We start from the raw sequence: 19,205 nt of genomic DNA, 5'->3' as shown, positions 1-19,205 counted from the left end.
CGAGCTGAAGTTTGCTTATGTGACTGTCTCTACAGCAGGAAGTCCTTTTTAGCTCACACGAGATAGAATGTGAGATGTAGTTCTAAAAAAAATCCCCTTTAGCTGAGGGATAGCAACATTGCTTTATTATAGATATGTTTCGTTTGGTAAATATGTCCATGTGGTTGTGCTGTAACTGTCGCTAATAAGTAGAGATACATAGCCTAGCGAGCCAGACCCGTACAGCAAAAAGCTGTACCAGGGTCTAGGAGGGCTGGGCAGCAGTGTGGGCGGGATAAACGGTTGCTTCAGGACTCAACGCCACGCAATTGGATGGCAAACAACCAATCCCCACACACTTCTGTGTAACGTCACAGCTGCCTTGTGAAGCGGCAATTCCGAGCCGTCGTAGCAGTGAATGCGTGTGATCACCACAGCCACAAACAAGTTTCCTAATAAATCGTGTTTTCACTTACATAGTTCAAAAATGCCTCGTTTTCAACCACACGGCCCTTCTTGATCATCCAGCGAAATGTTGAGCAATTTGGGGCTTGTTAAATGGTTATATTTATGATTGTTGTCAACATGGCATGTTCGGTGTTAGCTAGCTAGCTGTATACCCATAACTAATACACGGCTGGATATTAGCTCTGTGTAATTGACGACAGATTAGCCGCTAGCTCGGTAGACTCTAGGTGTCATTCCCATCTATTTAGTAAGCGACTTACAGACTTTCAAAGCTCCCAAATGTCTCGTTTTTAATGACATGGATCTTATTAGAATTTGGGGCAGGCATATAATACAAGGCTGGATACCTAGCTCTGTGTTATTGGCGACAGGTTAGCTAGCCAGCGAGGGCCCCTTTGTAGGTGGAGCGGCAAATTCGAGCCGTCGTAGCAGTGAATGCATGTGATGATGACCACAGCCACAAACAAGTGTCCTAATAAATCGTGTTTTCACTTATACAGTTCAAAAATGCCTCGTTTTCAACCACATGGCCCTCCTTGATCAACCAGCGAAATGTTGAGCCATTTGGGGCTTGTTAAATGGTTATATTAAGACTGGATACCTAGCTCTGTGTTATTGACGACAGGTTAGCTAGCCACTAGCTTGGTAGACTATGCCATTCCCATCTATTTAGTAAGCTACTCAAAGACTTTCAAAGCTCCCAAATGTCTCGTTTTTAATGGCATGTGTCTTATTAGAAATTGGGGCAGCAATTTCATTCTACACCTACAGTAGTGGTCTGATAATAGCGTGTGACTATCTGGTCCTGTAAAATGCTCAACTTAGCTTACCGAGCTAGTTTAAAACATCGAATGATCAAATGGTATTGTGTTGTGATCTATTTGTGTCCGATAAGTTCATGGTGTATTATTACATCAGTCCATGTCAGACACGAAATGTATTATCATCCAGGCTTTTTAAATTAAGTGCACTTTCGTGCTGTACGTAGCACGGACGGACACCATGCTTCTTCTTGGAAAGTTTCCTGTTTACTAAGTAGCCCGGCCCCCCTCGCGATTTGATTGGCCCTGTCATCGGATAACTTTCAGCCTCGCAAAACGACCGGGGTCCGCTAGACTGCCCCCGGGAGCAAATTCAATTTGCGGTCGCTAGGGGCGTCTAGATTTCTAGGCTAGAGATACACTGGATCCTGATTTTTAGGATCCTGCTGGATACCGGATCCACTGCTAAAGATCCTGCCGGATCCGGATCCTACGAAAGGGTTGAAACACATAGCCTACTCGCACATGTGGGCCCTTTTTAATACGTTGGCTCAAACTATTTGTTAGACTCATTGGCTTACTGCCACACTGCCTGCAATGGCCGCTTCCATGGGGCTTTCACTTCATGCAGCGATTGGGGTTGTGAAATACTGACTGAAAAGTCTAGGTTACGTAAAAACTAGAGATGCACCAGATCCTGATTTTTAGGCAAATGCCGGATACCGGATCCACTGCTTAAAATCCTGCCGGACCCGTATCCTGTGAAAAACCCTATTATCCTGCCGGATCCTGCCGGTGCAATTTCATGAAAATCGGCGCAATTTACGTTTTTGACCTTTTCGTAACCTTGACCTTGACCTTTGACCCAATCACTCCCAAAAAGTAATCGATTGTTCCTTGGGTCATGACCAATCATCCCACTAAATGTCAAAAATCGGCTGAATTTACGTTTTTGACCTTTTCGTGACCTTGACCTTTGACCCAATCACTCCCAAAAAGTAATCGATTGTTCCTTGGGTCATGACCAATCATCTCAGTAAATTTCATAAAAATCGGCTCAATTTAAGTTTTTGACCTTTTCGTGACCTTGACCTTTGACCCAATCACTCCCAAAAACTAATCGATTGTTCCTTGGGTCATGACTAATCATCTCACTAAATTTCATAAAAATCGGCTCAGTTCTGACTGAGTTATACAAAGTACAAACAAACATTTTGACCTTGACCTTTGACCTTTGACCCAATCACTCCCAAAAACTAATCGATTGTTCCTTGGGTCATGACCAATCATCCCACTAAATTTCATAAAAATCGGCTCAGTTCTGACTGAGTTATACGAAGTACAAACAAACAAACAAACAGAAATTCACAAATAAATAAATACACGGCGGGAAAAACATAACCTTCTGGCGAAGGTAATAATAATGACAGTGGCCTTGTGGACGCCAAACTGGTTCGCCACGACCCTATATTCACAGCAACTGTCCAATTTGTCTGACCATTTCACATAAATTCATAAACGCCCTTCTAGACATTTGGAGATACACTCACTTGGTTCTACACGCCTCATCGTTAAATTCAAGTAGTACAACCCTTTCTCACCAATCCTCAGGCGTAGGCCTACTCTGGACTCATCGGTTGCCTCAAATGCGCCCGGATCAAGCTTGGTGTCAAACACAAGAAATTGCATTTTAGCTGACCTACTATATCTCCTCTAACAACAAAAGCAGGGCTAGCATCCTGATGTAGCTTACATCATCCAGGTTATAACAAAACTGTGCATTAAAGATGGCCTCTCAACGTCATTTGATTAATATTGCTGTGTTCCCCATTGTTATTGAATGTGTTACGCGTTGGTCCTGTTTTAAAAAACGTTCTGGTTGCTTTGTTTCAAGCCGTTTTTGAAAGCCAGCAAGGTGGCTTGTGGAGAAACGAGAGGGTGTTCCGTGTTTCTCGTGGAAATGCGTCTCTGATTGGCTCACTCTTCCAGCTCTCGTAGAAATGCGTCTCTGATTGGCTCAGTCCTCCTGTCCTTGGAGCGAATGTAATGGGAAACAGAGTCGCCACTTCCCCGGGTGGTACTGCACTATAGGGGCGCCAACGGAGGCGTGCATGCTCCATTCAGGGCTGTGCTCTTTCGACAGCGACCCCTAGGCGAGCTGCAGGCACGGAGCAACCACAGTGGACTTGCTCTATGGATGAGGCTTTGTGCTGTGTGTGTACCTGAAAGTAGCAACCAGCTGATAGCTAAGCTAAGCTAGATTTCGGGCCACCAGACGTTGCTTGTATTGAAAACAAGCAGAAAAAAATACTTGACATGTTTTTAGAAAAATGGGTCGACATAAACCTTTGTGGCCAACGCCTTCTTTCGACGTGACGAAACACAGAAAGGCTTTCGTGATTCGCTCGTTTCTCTGCATTATTGATGTAAATTGGGAAACACCGGGAAACACAGCCAGGCGAGGTGACGCACCGCTATGAGAGCCTTGCAAGTGAGTTTAACTTGGGCTGACCGTCCGATCTTCAAAAGGAGTGAGTAAAATTGTGTTTAATCGGAAGTTGGCCTTTAAATGAACCCTCCTATTGAGATGCATCTTGTTTTATATACTAGGTTATTTGACAGCTTTGTTACTCGAGCAACAGTCACCATGGAGCATTTTTTATTCTGCCTGCCTGGACGTGTGTCGTTCTAATAGCATAGTTTTAGTAAAAGACCTATGAAGTGTGAAGAAAGTGTGTTCACATATAGCCTGCATGTTTTCCAAAAAACAACGGCTGTTGTCTCAGTGGTGCGATAAAATGGCAAAATGACAGAAAAGGACCAGTGTTGCCAGATTGGGCTGTTTCCCGCCCAATTGGGCTGCTTAGGATGTCAGTGTGCGGGTAAAAATGGCATTTAGCAGAAAAACCCGCCCAATTCTATAGATTTCTATGGCAGAAATTGGGCGGGTTTTTCTGCTAAATGCCAATGTTTGTGCTTCTAGGCGGGTTTTGAGCATTTTTTGGGCTGGAAATCATCGGCTTCATCTGGCAACCTTGAAAAGGACCTCTGTCAGTAGCCTACACCTTTATTTTCAAAGACAAAACAGGTGTGTTCTACTGTCCAACTGGATGACAAATCTGAGCGTAGAGAATCAAATCATCCAATGCGATTAGGTCTACACAATGTCATTTAGCATGTAGACCCGACCAGATCGGAGTATTCCACATTCTGTTTATAATCAAAGTAGGCCTAATGCGTAATCCAAATTATTAATGTGCATATATGAATGAATGAATGATTTTATTTGACATTTCAGTTCATATAAATAAAATAAATACATGATTGAGTTTCATATAAACAGGACCACATACTTAAATGAAAAAAACAGAGAGTCAGGATAGCACAATACAGCTCGAAAGCTTATTTCCATTGTGGGATGTAACCGCACCCAATGTGTAACTCAGTGCATGTAGTACTTCTGTAATTGCATTAAGTGGCTAACAAGGTTGGAAAGAGAGTGACTAAAAAAATTGGTGCTATTATGGGTTTTGCCCGCAGGTACATTTTGAAAATGGGCTTTTACTTGCAGACTATAAATACAACGTGGCATTTAGAGGGAGACCGCTCTGCAACTGCAGCTGGGCCCACGGACAGTTTACCTGCCAGTAGGGCTGGGTTCAAAAGATCGAATCGCGATCCAATATCGATTCATGGTCAAAACGTGTGATATCGATTCACAACTTAGTGGATCGATCTTTTGCAGATGATTATAGGTGCTATTTTCTCAACCACATCCTTTAGCTGAATGCATGAATGAATGAATCTTCCACATTCATGTAGGCTACATGCACAAATACACATGGCTTATTCAAGTAAATATTGCCAGTATTTCCCCACCTTTCTCTCTCATACCAAGTTTTCCACCTCTTTCTCTCATACCAAGGCATTTCATGTTTGTGTGGGCATGAAAGGCTGAGATATTTAGGTTTTTAGAGCCAGTCTTAGAATTCCACATTTAGATGGGTTAAAGTGACAATCCAGCAATACAGAAGATCGATATCGAATCGAATCGAATCGAATCAGATCGTGGATCGAATCAGATCGTGACCTTCTTGATCAGAATCGAAACAATCCAGGAAATCTGGATCGATTCCCAGCCCTACCTGTCAGCCCTTGCAGCAGAGAATACCACCATGTAATCAGCCACAGTATGCAGCAGTTATAGGGATGCTAACCTGACATTTCTCGTATATGAAGGGTTGTTGTGTCCCCCAAAAATGTCTTTTTGTGGTGGGTATACTGTGTATTTGAGCAATTTTTGTGGTGGTTATACTGTATATATTTGTGCTATTCTAAATAAATAAATAAATAATGGATCACTCAATTTTAGGTGGGTATACTGAAATCCCTAAAATGTTGAGGTGGGTATACTGCGTGAGTATACATGAGTTCTACGTAGACTACACCACTGTTGCTGGCCCTGCCGTGGCCTAATGGTAGGGCACTGGATTATTACGCTGGCGACCCGGGTTCGATTCCTGCCCGAGTCATTTTCCAAACCTCCCCCGTCTCTCTCACCCGCTCATTTCCTGTCCCTCTGTACTGTTCTGTCACAATAAAGGCATAAAAAGGCCCAAAAAATATATTTTAAAAAAATGTCATCAACAAAAGGAAGCACACTCATGAAGCATAGGTTGGCAAGGCAGCTCAGTTGAGCATCAAAATATAATCAGCAGGAACCATAGTGCATATAGCCTAGAAACGTAGCCTATTGTCAACATTTCAGAACAATAGGCTACTTCAACTTGCATTATGTATTGGTGAATTATTTTACAAACACAAGCACAGCCTGATGGAAATATCACTTCCTTGGGTGAGGAGTAGTAGCCTGGTTCCTACCAGACCTCTGTGTGTGTGCTCTGGAGCCCCCTGGTGGCGCTCCAAACACACACATCGGTCTGGGAGCATGTGGCAGGATTCAATTTCTGGACTCAAAAAATAATGCCAAGCATTTATCGCTTCAATATCACTGGCAGCTCGCATTGAGGAGTCACAGGACATATTATAGACTATATTGACGCTTTAGAGATCAACAGAAAACGGTTTTGAAAGAATTTGTTGATATTGAAGCAATAAATGCTGCGAATATTTTTTTGACTGTGGAAATGGAATCCTGCTACATGCTCCCAGACCTAGTAGTGGAGCTCACAAAGCTGTGCGGAACTACAGGTCGGGCAAGAGCCAGGCAAGAGGAGTAGGCCTACTGCAGGAAACCTTAGATTCAGAAAAGTCACAACTCTGGGCCTTGGCCAAAACAGCACCACAGCACAGCTAGAAAACCCAAATGTGTTGTTCAGACCAAGAGCGAACTATGCTGCCGGGTAGCGGTGGTAGCAGAAGAAGTTTCGCCTTGAATTCGCTGTATTCGCTCTGGACATTCGCTCTGGTCATTCGCATTGACATGTTTGATTTAGCTAATCACTGTCTGGCTTGACAGTGTGGTACATTTGTTGATATGAACATTCCAATTGGTTTTCCCATCATAGCTAATTACCATAAGATTAGCTTGACTTTAATCGTTAAAATTCACTCTGGTCGCTCACTCAGTTCGCTTCGCCCCTGGCAAATTTGCTCTGGTAGCGCTGGTCACATTGCCTGGTTACCACCAGAGCTAATCACAAGTGAGATCGAAACAATTGTGTAGAACTAATGGCAGTATGTGAGTTCCCAGGCTTCTGGTCGCATGCCCTCCATAGAGAAATGATGACTTCCGTCGTTCCGTTAGCGTAGGTCGCTCTTGGTCTGAACAAGGCATAACCCGTTCAGAACACATCTGAACACCATCCACACCACAGCTAGTAAACCTGAATCCATTCAAAACACATCTGAACAGGGGTTGTGGTGCACTGCATAGAACTAGAGCAGTGATTCTCAAACTTTTTCACACAGAGGACCACTTTGTCCCCCCAAAAATGTTCAGAGACCACCTGTCAACTTTGACAGTTGATGGGTGCTAATTTGACACTGCTAATTTCAATGACGATCACTTATTTTTTATTCACAATACAAGCCATTCTTATTGTGGTGAAAATAAGACTTCGGCTATTTTTAGTCTATATTTGTAACATAATTTCAAACCTAATGCTATCTTGTCTTGGCAAAGCAGAAATCCCCTCGCGGACCACCTGAGCTCTGTCGCGGACCACCAGTGGTCCCCGGACCACACTTTGAGAAGCACTGAACTAGAGTGTAGTGGAAAGGTTGCACATCCAGCAGAAAAGCATCAGCAGGTGCCAAATCAAAAAACTGTCACATGTAGGAGCGGGAAAGGATCTGCACACTGCTCGCAAAAGACTTAATTTATTTGGATCAACGTTTCGATCATAGATCTTCTTCAGGCATCTTGGATGCCAAGATGCACTGCATAGAACTCCCATACCATATGTCAGGGGGCCCAAGTTCCGGTCCGGCTTGGTCATTTCAGAGACCTGCCCCACCTCTCTCTTCCACTCAGGGGGTGAAAGTAGACGGATGCACACCAGCACCTTACTCACTGATGTACCAGTTAAACCGGTAAACGGTTCAAGCCCGGCTCAGCCTGACCCCATCGATGTGTCCTTGAGCAAGATACTCAACCCCAAATTGCTTCTGCGTGTCAGCCACTGCCACCGGTGTGTCAATGTGAGTGTGAATGGGTGAATGTGAGATTTGGGAGTGGAAAAGCGCTATATTAATTTACCATTTACACCATCTGGAGAACTGTCTTTTTTTGCTATTTATTGGACTGGTGTGTTGCAATATTTGGTTTGTGTGGACTGGCAGTGTTTCAGGATTTGTGTGTGTGTGTGTGTGTGTGTGTGTGTGTGTGTGTGTGTGTGTTTTGTTTTGTTTTGTTTGTCTGTTTGTTGTGGTTGTGTATTGTCTTGAAAATTTTGACAAATAAAATGCATAAAAAACCCAGATCGGAGCATCACCCTGCAACCCTTTACTCACCAATGTGCCGATGGAAACGGGCACATAGGCCATGCAGGGCTAGAGCTGGTGCATGTAGCCCACGGGCCAATAGGGTACATGTCTACACCACAGCACAGCTAGCAAACCCATACTATTTTCAAGTACTACAAATGCACTCATAGAGTGCAGACCTCCGCCAAGGAAGCTGTTTGATAGGACATTTGACCATGTTACACCCTAGTGTTAGAGTTAGAAACTGGAATTTCAAAATTCACCTAAATGTAATCACTTGTTCCTTTTGTCATTTCCAACAACTCCATAAAAATGTCATCAAAATCCGTTTAGAACTTTTTGAGCTATCCTGCTGACATACAAACAGACAGACAAGGAGACAGACAAACCAACGCGACCCGAAACATAACCTCCTTGGCGAAGGTAAAAACACCCTGCACCCCTTTACTCACCGATGTGCCGATGGGGTAGACGGGCACGTACGCCGTGCAGGGCTGGAGCTGCAGTGGGTACCCCGGGTGCATGTACCCCACGTGCCAATAGGCTACACACCCACACCACAGCTAGCAAACCCATACCCATTGAAAAACATATCTGAGCAGCATTCACTCACATCACACCACATCACACCACACCACACCACAGCTAGTGAACCTCAACCCATTCATTCACTCTGCCTGACCCCGCCAATGTGCCAATACAGTATTAATTCTAGCAGTTGTCCAACAGTGATGTCAGCTGTCTATCCACCTGACTTCGACACAACAAAATTTTTTTCTATTTTCAAGTAAAACACCTTTCCCCTTTACTCACCGATGTGCCGATGGGGTAGACGGGCACGTACGCCGTGCAGGGCTGGAGCTGCAGGGGGTACCCCGGGTGCATGTACCCGACGGGCGGGGGGTGCGGCATCGTTCCCCCGGGGCCGTGCGTCTGCACCGTGTAGCCGTTAGGAGGCGGGCCCCCGCCGCCGCCGCCCCGCGAGGAGGAGCCCAGCGTGCCGCAGTGGAACTGGGTCTCCTGGAGGTAGCCGTCAGAGCCGGGGGGTGGAGGGGGCGGCGGGTAGCTGGGCTGGGGGCCGCAGCCCTGGGCGCCGGGGGGCGGGGCCCCCTGGTGGTGGGGCGGAGGCATGCTGTTGTGGTCCTGGTGGGACGGGATGTAGGGGGGCGGCAGCATCTGGTTCATCTGCTGCTGGGACATCTGCTGCCTCCCTGACTCATCCAGACCTGCGGAGATGGAGATGGAGAGGGAGAGGGAGAGAGGTGTCAAAAGTAAAAGTACTTTTTTGGTGTAATTACAACACTAGCACATGGTATTACATAGCTGTTACACCATTTACTCCATTGTACCTAGTGAGATAGATAGACTGTGTTGTTACTGAAAAACGGCTGCCTTCCTGACTCGACCAGGCCTGCGGAGATGAAGATGAATCAATGAATGAATGAGTGATTTATTTATCTTCACACCGTCATTTAGACTTTCAGTTACATGTCATGAAAAAGGTATATTAGTGTGGAGAGAAAGAGTCCCCAAGTTAATATAAATATAAGCTTATAAGCTGAGGCCCGCATTTGTACATTAGGTAAAATAGGTATTAGCAAAGATGAATGAAAAAAAAGATAGTCAGGAAACAACCAGTATACAGCATGGTTTCATAAGACATTTAGCAGTTATGACAGGCAGAAACCATTGAAACACACACTCACACATTCACAGACACATACTACGTACACTAGGGATGCAAATTATCGATTAATTCATTAATCATTAGTTGATAGCCTTATCGATCGACTTACGATTAATTGATAAGCTGCGTTTTCTCCCAAAATCTCAATGTTTCTCGAGAAAAAAACTACTAAATCTAACAATTTTAATTGAAAAATTAGATAAAATACCATATTTAAATTAATTCTATTTCAATTCTTTAATCCAAAGGTGATTTAAATATTCCTAGTATTCACACCCCTCTTCACACACACTCTTCACATGCCCATTTCACCTGGGTTTCTTGTCAGTTGAATTGTCGATTAATTGCGATTAATGTTTTTTAATCGATTAATCGATTAATCGTTTGCATCCCTAACGTACACATACACTTGCATACAACTCATAAACACTGGGAGATGGAGATGATAGAAAAAGGAGAGAAGATGAGCGTGGACTCATCCAGGCAGGCAGGGAGAGACAGGCAGAGAGGGAGAGGTTGGTGTGTGTGTGTGTTAACACACAGAGAGAGAGAGAGAGAGAGAGAGAGAGAGAGAGAGAGAGAGAGAGACAGACAGACAGACAGACAGATGGACGGACAGACAGTGCATGTGTGTGAGAGAGAGAGAGAGAGAGAGAGAGAGAGAGAGAGAGAGAGAGAGAGAGAGAAAGCAAAAGAGAGTGAAAAAAGGCAAAATGGTGGCTGACTGCTTTTTGACCTCATTCTTTAACTCCTATTATCAAACCATCACTCTGACTCTCCAAATGGGAGTAATACAGCACAATAGGAACAACAAACACTTCCTCTTTTCTTTGTCCCTCTCCATTAGGAATGAGAGAGAGAGAGAGAGAGAGAGAGACAGACAGACAGACAGACAGACAGAGTGTGTGTGTGAGTGAGTGAGGGGGGGGGGGTGTCTTTATTTACATCGTTCTTTTACTCCTATCAAGCCACAGTCATTCTGTCACTCCAAATGAGATTTATACAGCAAAAGAAGGAAAAACAAACACTTCCTCTTTTCTTTGTCTTTCTCCATTAGGAATGAGAGAGAGAGAGAGAGAGAGAGAGAGAGAGAGAGAGAGAGAGAGAGAGAGAGAGAGAAAGCGAGAGAGAGATAGAGAGAGAGAGAGAGAGAGACAGACAGACAGACGGACAGAGTGTGTGTGTGAGAGGGGGGGACAACAAACACTTCATCTTTCCTTTGTCTTCCTCCATTAGGAGCGAATAAATATACGAAAATAACGATGACAACTAATGAAACTGCCGCACACAAAACAAAACCGCAGAAGGAGGAGACACTTTGCAAATGGACGTCGTCAATTAAATAGAAACGTTGCCATTGTACAGAACAGAAGAACACAGACTGCTTTCAGGCTCCCTAATGTTTCCCATGACCTTCGCCAACAGGGAATAAAGGGGAAGTTAATGGCTGATGTACCGGCACAGCGGTCGCTCAGCTGAGCTGAGCTGAGGCAGGCAGCATTTTTGCTGCACATCATTACAACCGCGTTAGGGATGCAAACGATTAATCGATTAATCGACTTTAATCGATCAATGCATTAATCGACTAAAAAAACATTAATCGCAATTGATCGACAATTCAACCCTGGTGACCCAGGTGAAATGGGCATGTGAAGAGTGTGTGTGTGAAGAGGGGTGTGAATAGGGGGAATATTTAAATCACCTTTGGATTAAATAATTGAAATAGAATTAATTTAAATGTGGTATTTTATCTCAATATTTCATACATTTTTTTTAGATTTTTTTTTTTAGATTTTTTTTAGAGTTTTTTTTTTCGAGAAACATTGAGAATTCGGGGGGGAACGCCGCTAATCAATATATATATCGATAAGGCTATCAACTAATGATTAATGAATTAATCAATAATTTGCATCCCTAAACCGGGTAGTAGGCCTGTAACGGTATAATGTATTGTATTTGTACCAAACTGAACAGAGCTGTACCAAAACGTAGAGTAACATGATACTCTACTCTGTTCATGTTTTTACATTATCCTGCCACTTAATGCAGTAAATGCAGAACACAGAGAGATAATGCAAGAAAAAACAGGTGCAGAAGATTGTTCTTTGTGAGACCTTGAGAAAAGGGCAATTTCTTACACTGATGAAATCTCTGACCCAAAGTGGCCGAGTACTTTGAATCCAAAGTAGTTTGAATGTAGTCCTATTTTCCTTTTTTTTGGTTTGCATTTTGACAATTTTTTGGTGAAATAAACAATGTGCTGGAAGAAAATATTTTTTCGATTTTGTTCCCATATACTGTACCAAAAAATGTACTGGACCGTGACCCCAAAAACCCAGGTACGTACCGAACCGTGATTTTTGTATACCGCTACACTCCTATCACCGGTTAGGCACAGCAATGAGTGCGTATACATGCAGTTCAGTATCCCGAATATGAGGCATATCCCGGTTATGATCATATTCGGGATAAGGTGTTTATATGAGCACAGAACGTTATATCCCAGTCTACATTCTTGGCTGTCATAGAATTATCTTCAAATGCGTGTAGCCTGGATACCAGCAACAGCGTTCTATGGGAAGCCCCTGTATTCGGGATAAGGTGTTTACATGCGTCAGTATCCCGGCTTCTTTCGGAATACTCCACCTAGCATATCCCGATTTCTCAGTATCCCGAATAAGGGCTTATTCGGGATACTGAAGTGTTTATATGTTCAAACGCAAATTCGGGATACTTAATATCCCGATCATATTCGGGATACTGAACTGCATGTATACGCACTCAATGTTCTGCCTCCTATGCTCCATGTTATCTGATTATATGGAAGATAATGGAACTCATTCAAGAGAAAAGGGTGCACCTCGCATCAAATGTTTCTTTTTTGTGCACAAAAAAATAAAAAACATAAGGGTTTTATTTGGGTCAGCACCCTCAAAGTAATTAACGGAACCCTGAGTGATGCCAGGTACCTGCTAACTGACTCGGATAATGGAACTAATCAAAAGGTTCTAGAATGTTCCCATCATGGCACTGTAGTGTATGTCCTCGTGGCAGAGCAGCATGAGTTGATCATATAGAGAGAAAAAGAAAACACACAAATAGTGTAGCAGAGAATAAGTGTGTGTGTGTGTGTGTGTGTGTGTGTGTGTGTGTGTGTGTGTGTGTGTGTGTGTGTGTGTGTGTGTGGTGTGTGTGTGTGTGTGTGTGTGTGTGTGTGTGTGTGCGTTGTTGCGTGTGTGTGCGTGTGTGTGTGCGTGCGTGCGTGTGTGCTATGCAGAGATGCCTGACTGTATGTGTAAGTGTGCACGTTTGTGTGTTTACAGGGACGGTGGTGGTGGTGGTGGTGTGTGTGTGTGTGTGTGTGTGTGTGTGTGTGTGTGTGTGTGTGTGTGTGTGTGTGTGTGTGTGTGTGTGTGTGTGTGTGTGTGTGTGTGTGTTTGTGTGTGTGTGTTTACAGGGACAGTGGTAATGTGTGTGTGTGTGTGTGTGTGTGTGTGTGTGTGTGTGTGTGTGTGTGTGTGTGTGTGTGTGTGTGTGTGAGAGAGAGAGCGAGCGAGCGAGAGAGAGAGAGAGAGAGAGAGAGAGAGAGAGAGAGACTGCTTGGTCCCTGCTGTGTGCTCTAGAAAGTTAAAAAAAAAAGCTAAAACGGTTCTATGTTACCATGGCACCATAGATATGGTAGATATTTGAACTAGATACAGGTTCTCTGCTCCCAGTTTCCCACTTCTCTATTTGACATGGTAGATAATGGTTCTACTTAAAAGGCCTCAGGTTTACATGTTTTTGACCCCAGTTTTCCCCCAGATATTTGGTAGATTTTAGAACTATAAATATTTTATCTCCCCTGTTATGAATTTGGTGCTACCGGAATGACGAGGAAGTCATTATGTACTACTAAAGGATGCCTAGTCTAGTACAAACAGGTGGATAAATAAGATTCCTTTATCATGTTCTCTCTCTCTCAAGTGTCCTCGTCAAAACTGAACACAACTCCGACACGTGTGTCTTTTATGACTTTTCTTACGACAGGACAGTGAGAGAGAGAGACAGGAAATGAGTGGGGAGAGAGAGACGGGAAAGAATCGGCAAAGGACTCGGGCCGGAATCGAACCCAGGTCACCATCGTAGCAGCCCAGTGCCCTACCGTTAGAGCAGGGGTGGGGAACCTATATGTCTGGAGGGCCAGGGGTGGGGAACCTATATGTCTGGAGGGCCAGGGGTGGGGAACCTATATGTCTGGAGGGCCAGGGGTGGGGAACCTATATGTCTGGAGGGCCAGGGGTGGGGAACCTATATGTCTGGAGGGCCAGGGGTGGGGAACCTATATGTCTTGAGGGCCGTTTGCAGCCCTTGAAGCCGTTTTACCCAGCCCCCGAGACAATTTTAATGCTGTGCAGCTTCACATGAAATATGACATATTTTGTAAAAGAATCTTGGAAATCACATTTGCAATACAATTAAGTTTTATTCAGGGGACCTAGAGAAGGTAAGGTCTGTGTTAAAGGTGGCTGCCTGCAATATAGGCCTAAAGTGCAGGGGGAAATCCTGGTATGTGTTGCTATGAGGACTTTTACGGCCCTCTGAGTAATTTGAAGTGGCCCCTTGAATGAAAAAGGTTCCCCACCCCTGCAGTAGAGCCACAGTAGGGCCAATAGTTCAGGTTTTTAATGGACTATTACAGTGTTCTACTGGCGGAATGGTGTACGTTTGTAGGCTACAAAGGGCTGAATTCCATTGCGCAGAGCCTCTGTTATAACCTGACTGTCCACTAAAATTGTTATAACTGAGTCTTTATGTGTTACTCAAGGCTCTCGGTAATGTCATAGCTATATGGTTATGATCAGGGTGTGATTTGTAGGGGGGGATGGGGGGGATTGTCCCCCCTTCTGGTTTTGATACCTCCACTTTTCCTACAGGATTTTAATATTTGCGGTATGTAACTCCATTGTTAATGCTTAAAATCTGAAACTTATCCCCCCTTCTGGTTCTTCAACAAATCGCACCCTGGTTATGATGTAGTTGAGTCTTTCCAGTAATAAGTGAACGGGTCCGCCGGCGTGACCATCTGCTCAGGGAGGCTACACTCCTGGGGTCCAGTGCTTAGATGGAACCAGCACAACAGGCAGTAGTCATGGGTAAGCGGTTAGGGCGTCAGACTTGTAACCCAAAGGTTGCCGGTTCGACAACCCGACTTCATGCCAGGGAGTAATTAACCAGTGCTCTCCCCCAACCTCCTCCATGACTGAGGTACCCTGAGCATAGCATCCCACTGCACTGCTCCCTATTGGGGGCTGCCCCCTTGCACAGGTGAGGCATAAATGCAATTTTGTTGTGTTCAGTCTGTAGTGTGCACTTCTGTGGAATGCTGTCACAATGGCAATCGGAGTTTGGAGTTTCCCAGTTGGGCTTTCAAAGGCTTCTACGGTATGGCCCCACAGCCCTATATCAAAGTAATTTCCCCATAAATCATTTCACTCCAGGCCATCCTGGCTACTTGATGCCTCAGGGCAGTCATTTCAGATTAGTAAGACCATGGGCATCTAAGAATGAATGATAAAAACAGGAATGGGACAACTGAGCGATCACAATGAAATCGAGATTATAAAGGCAATATATATATAACGCAAAAAAAAAAAGTTTTTCAAATTCCTGAAAAAAATGATGGATAAAAATTGGAAAAAAATAGAAAAAAATAAAGCACTTAGTGGTCTGTGGAATTTCACCTTATTTTTGCCATTTTTGGGAAAATGTTTCCTGCATCAACACATAGCATAGGTATGTCACACCGCAGGAAAATGGAGTCACACCACAGGGAATTCACTGCATTATGGCCATTTTAATCCTTTTGTATACATGACTGACATCTGAGCTCATGCTAACTTGATAATGATATTGTGTTTAATCTTAATGTGTGTTTTCATTCATTATAAAAATGTTTTTCATTCTATAAGAGCAGTCACACCACAGGACACCATAAAATGAACCTAAGGATTGCGTGACAGAAACATTGCAATATGAAGACATATTAAGATGTTAAGAGTCACCTTAAACTTCCACAGCACTCTCCAATAACTGACTGGTTAGGAGCCAGTCTTTAAGACCCTTGTAGTTGGCCTTGCAGCTGCCCATTCACAAACATTGACATACATGTCACCCCACAGGACGCAATTTGTGTTACGAAATTGAACTTGTAGTTAATATTACTGTCTTGAGTTTTTTTCACATTCACATACCTTAATATAAAGTTAATATTTATGCAATCATGCCAAATGCTTCATACATTATTCAAAATGTTGTTGGTTAATTTATATATATATTATATTCCAGGTTTCATTAATGTTACAGTCACACCGCAGGATATTTGACATATAAACCTTTACATAAATCTTAACAAAAATGTTTCTTCTCATCTAAGACTAATATGAAACATAATGTACCACATCTTCTTTCATTGACATATGTTTTTTAAAGGAAAATAACAGTTTTGTAGGTTTTTAACCAATGTTACGAAAAAACAAGGCGTCACGTCTCCCAACCATGTATATATGAAAGCACATCTACAAAAGAAGACAGACAGACTTCATCACTACAGCCAGCAAGTCGGGCTTGTTATCAATACCAGCAAAACCAAAGTCATGCCTATCAACACCAAAGCACCAACAATTGTAACAATAGAGGACCAGAACTTGGAAAACACGAAGAGTTTCATATACAAACCCCAACTCCGATGAAGTTGGGACGTTTGGTAAACAGTGAATAAAATTAAAATGCTATCATTTTCAAAACATTCAATCTATTCATTAGATGGAGAATAGTGAAAAGACAACATATTAAGTGTTAAAACCGAGAAAAAAGATTGTTTTGGGGGACATATGTACTCATTTCTATTTTGATAAATCCAACACGTCTCAAAAGAGTTGGGACGGGGACAATAAATGGCAGCAAATGTCGAGGAAGACTAAAAACAAAACAAAAGACAACACTTAACAGTTAAATACATTAACCGATGAGATGATTTTATATAAAAAACAGTGTTAATTCCTATCTTGGACATGATTTCACCAGCTTAAATGGTGGGTGTATTCCTGGTCATGTTTTGCAATGTTTTCCTTTCTGTAGTGCTTATAGTGTGACAGGTCTTGACCAAAAACCCACCATTTTATCACCTGCTGGTCCTTATGATGGAGCCAAACTGTTAAAACATAGTAGAGAATGCAATTTGACCTTACTATGTGGCAGTAATCGAAGATCTCCCTTCAAAATATAATGCATGAGTGGCTTTTCATGCTGTTTAAAACCCATTTATACCATTCAGCACTGTATTTAACTCTACAGATGAGTGAGAACATCTTAACCAATGCACTACTGCACCCGCATGCCATCATGGAGGCTGACTTTTGAAGCTAGAACTAACACAAGTTGGATGGTCCATTTTCACTGTAGCACAGGATGTGCAATGCTCTATTATTGTCAAAAAGAATGGACTTCTACAACTTCTGCTGACTTCTGTAAGCAAAGGACAGTTTCCCATGTCTTCTGGGTCTATTTCAAGTGAGCTCAGGTGCTTAGGAGTATGTTACACCCCTGTATCATTTTCATGCATTAAGCATTCTTAATATGGTCAATTTTCAATAGCTCTAATTCCTGGAGTGCTAGAGTCAGAATCCAGCCAATATATATTTCATGATGTCATGAACCTATACAATGATTTTATTAACAAAAATATGTCTTATATACACTCAATCGTGCTAAATCAAAGGGAATTCAAAAATGTATGTAATAACTATGGTAATTATTCCCTTTGCATCTTTAATTCTGAGTGACTCAGCCTCTCTGTGATGATCATATACCTGGACACCTATATTGTCCGTCAGTACAATTCATTTTGAAATGTTCTTCTTTGTTGTTTTATCTTATTTGGATGTTTACTAAATTTCACTGATCCCCGTCCCAACTCTTTTGAGACGTGTTGGATTTATCAAATTAGAAATGAGTACATATGTCCCCCAAAACAATATTTTTTCTCGGTTTTAACACTTAATATGTTGTCTTTTCACTATTCTCCATCTAATGAATAGATTGAATGTTTTGAAAAAGATAGCATTTTGATTTTATTCACTGTTTACCAAACGTCCCAACTTCATCGGAGTTGGGGTTTGTACCTGGAAAGCACCATTCATTATGATGGGGGGACTAGTAAAGACATTCAGAACCGGATCAACGAGCACACGCAAGCTTCATAAGATTAAGGAACATATGGAACTCAAAGCAATACACCATCAAAACAAAACTACGACTATACTGTGTGATATCTACTCTGCTATATGGTGCAGAATGCTGGAAAACCACAGACGGCTACCTGCACAAACTCTACAACCTTTCATACAACATCCCTGCGCAAAAATTCTACACATCTACTGGCCCAAAACCATCTCCAACAAGAAGCTACTCAACATCACCCAGCAAGAAGATATGCAATACACCTTCAGGAAGCGCAGATGGACCTGGATCGGCCATGTACTCAGAATGGAAAACAACGCAATTCCACGAGTCGCATTGCACTGGACCCCAGAAGGCAAAAAGGGAGGCCAAAGATGACATGACGCCGGACCATTGAGAAGGAGCTCCAGCAGCACCACCAAAGCTGGGGGACCAGGAAGACGTTGGCTACAGACAGATCGAAGTGGAGCGACTTTGTTGCTGCCCTATGCGCCGAATGGCGTGATGGGGTTAAGTAATATATGTCATCTGCCACAGATGGGTGGAAGCAGATATTGCGAAGGCATACCGATTGGGTTTGAGCAGTCGTTAAAGCTTGCGCATCTAGGCAGCGGGACAGGTGGGATATGTGCAAAACACACTGCATATTGACATTACGAAGTGTTCCCGTTCATTCCTACAGATGCTTTCTGAAGTGGTTGTTCGTCTCCTCCTAACAGTCTCTGCCTATATGGAATCAGTAGACTTTAGACTCAGAACATTTTTGTGCTCCAAGCAGACAGAGCTTTGAGAACAGGTACTGTATACTCTTCCTATCCTCCCAATCATAAGGTACGGAGAAGCTTAGTACAGCCAGGGGTGTTGACAGCCTTGACCAGGCCCAGGACAAAATCATCCTGAAAGGGCCTTCCTCTTAGTACATACAATAAAATGTGGACTAAATTCTGGGGACCCTCTCTACTTGGGCCTATGCGAACCGGCTGCAGTTCTGCTAACGTGCATGGGTATCCTCATGTCATTGGTGTCTCTATATTAGCACCAGCCAACTGGCCAAATGCTGGTGGTGAAACCTCACTTTGGCTGGCAGAAAAGAAAACTTTATAGCCACTTTGACTGGAAGTGAGTGTATTTGTGGCTATAGT

At 43.2% G+C, this 19,205-nt stretch overlaps 1 protein-coding gene across 1 annotated transcript in view; it reads right to left on the bottom strand.

The window, feature by feature from the left end:
• Positions 1 to 11,357, bottom strand: part of prrt1 (proline-rich transmembrane protein 1) — a 41,621-nt gene extending 30,264 nt beyond the window's left edge. Inside the window, exons 1-2 of the mRNA XM_063185109.1 lie at positions 11,300 to 11,357; positions 8,970 to 9,382 (exon numbers count right to left, since the gene is read on the bottom strand). Of these exons, the coding sequence (XP_063041179.1) occupies positions 8,970 to 9,382; positions 11,300 to 11,357 (471 nt within the window). The remainder of the gene's footprint in view (positions 1 to 8,969; positions 9,383 to 11,299) is intronic.
• Positions 11,358 to 19,205: the final 7,848 nt, after the last annotated feature.

The sequence above is a fragment of the Engraulis encrasicolus genome, chromosome 20, assembly GCF_034702125.1.
Source record: "Engraulis encrasicolus isolate BLACKSEA-1 chromosome 20, IST_EnEncr_1.0, whole genome shotgun sequence".
Classification (NCBI taxonomy): Eukaryota; Metazoa; Chordata; class Actinopteri; order Clupeiformes; family Engraulidae; genus Engraulis; species Engraulis encrasicolus.
Note: the sequence above shows the minus strand (reverse complement) of the source record. Positions and strands in the feature narration are given on the sequence as shown.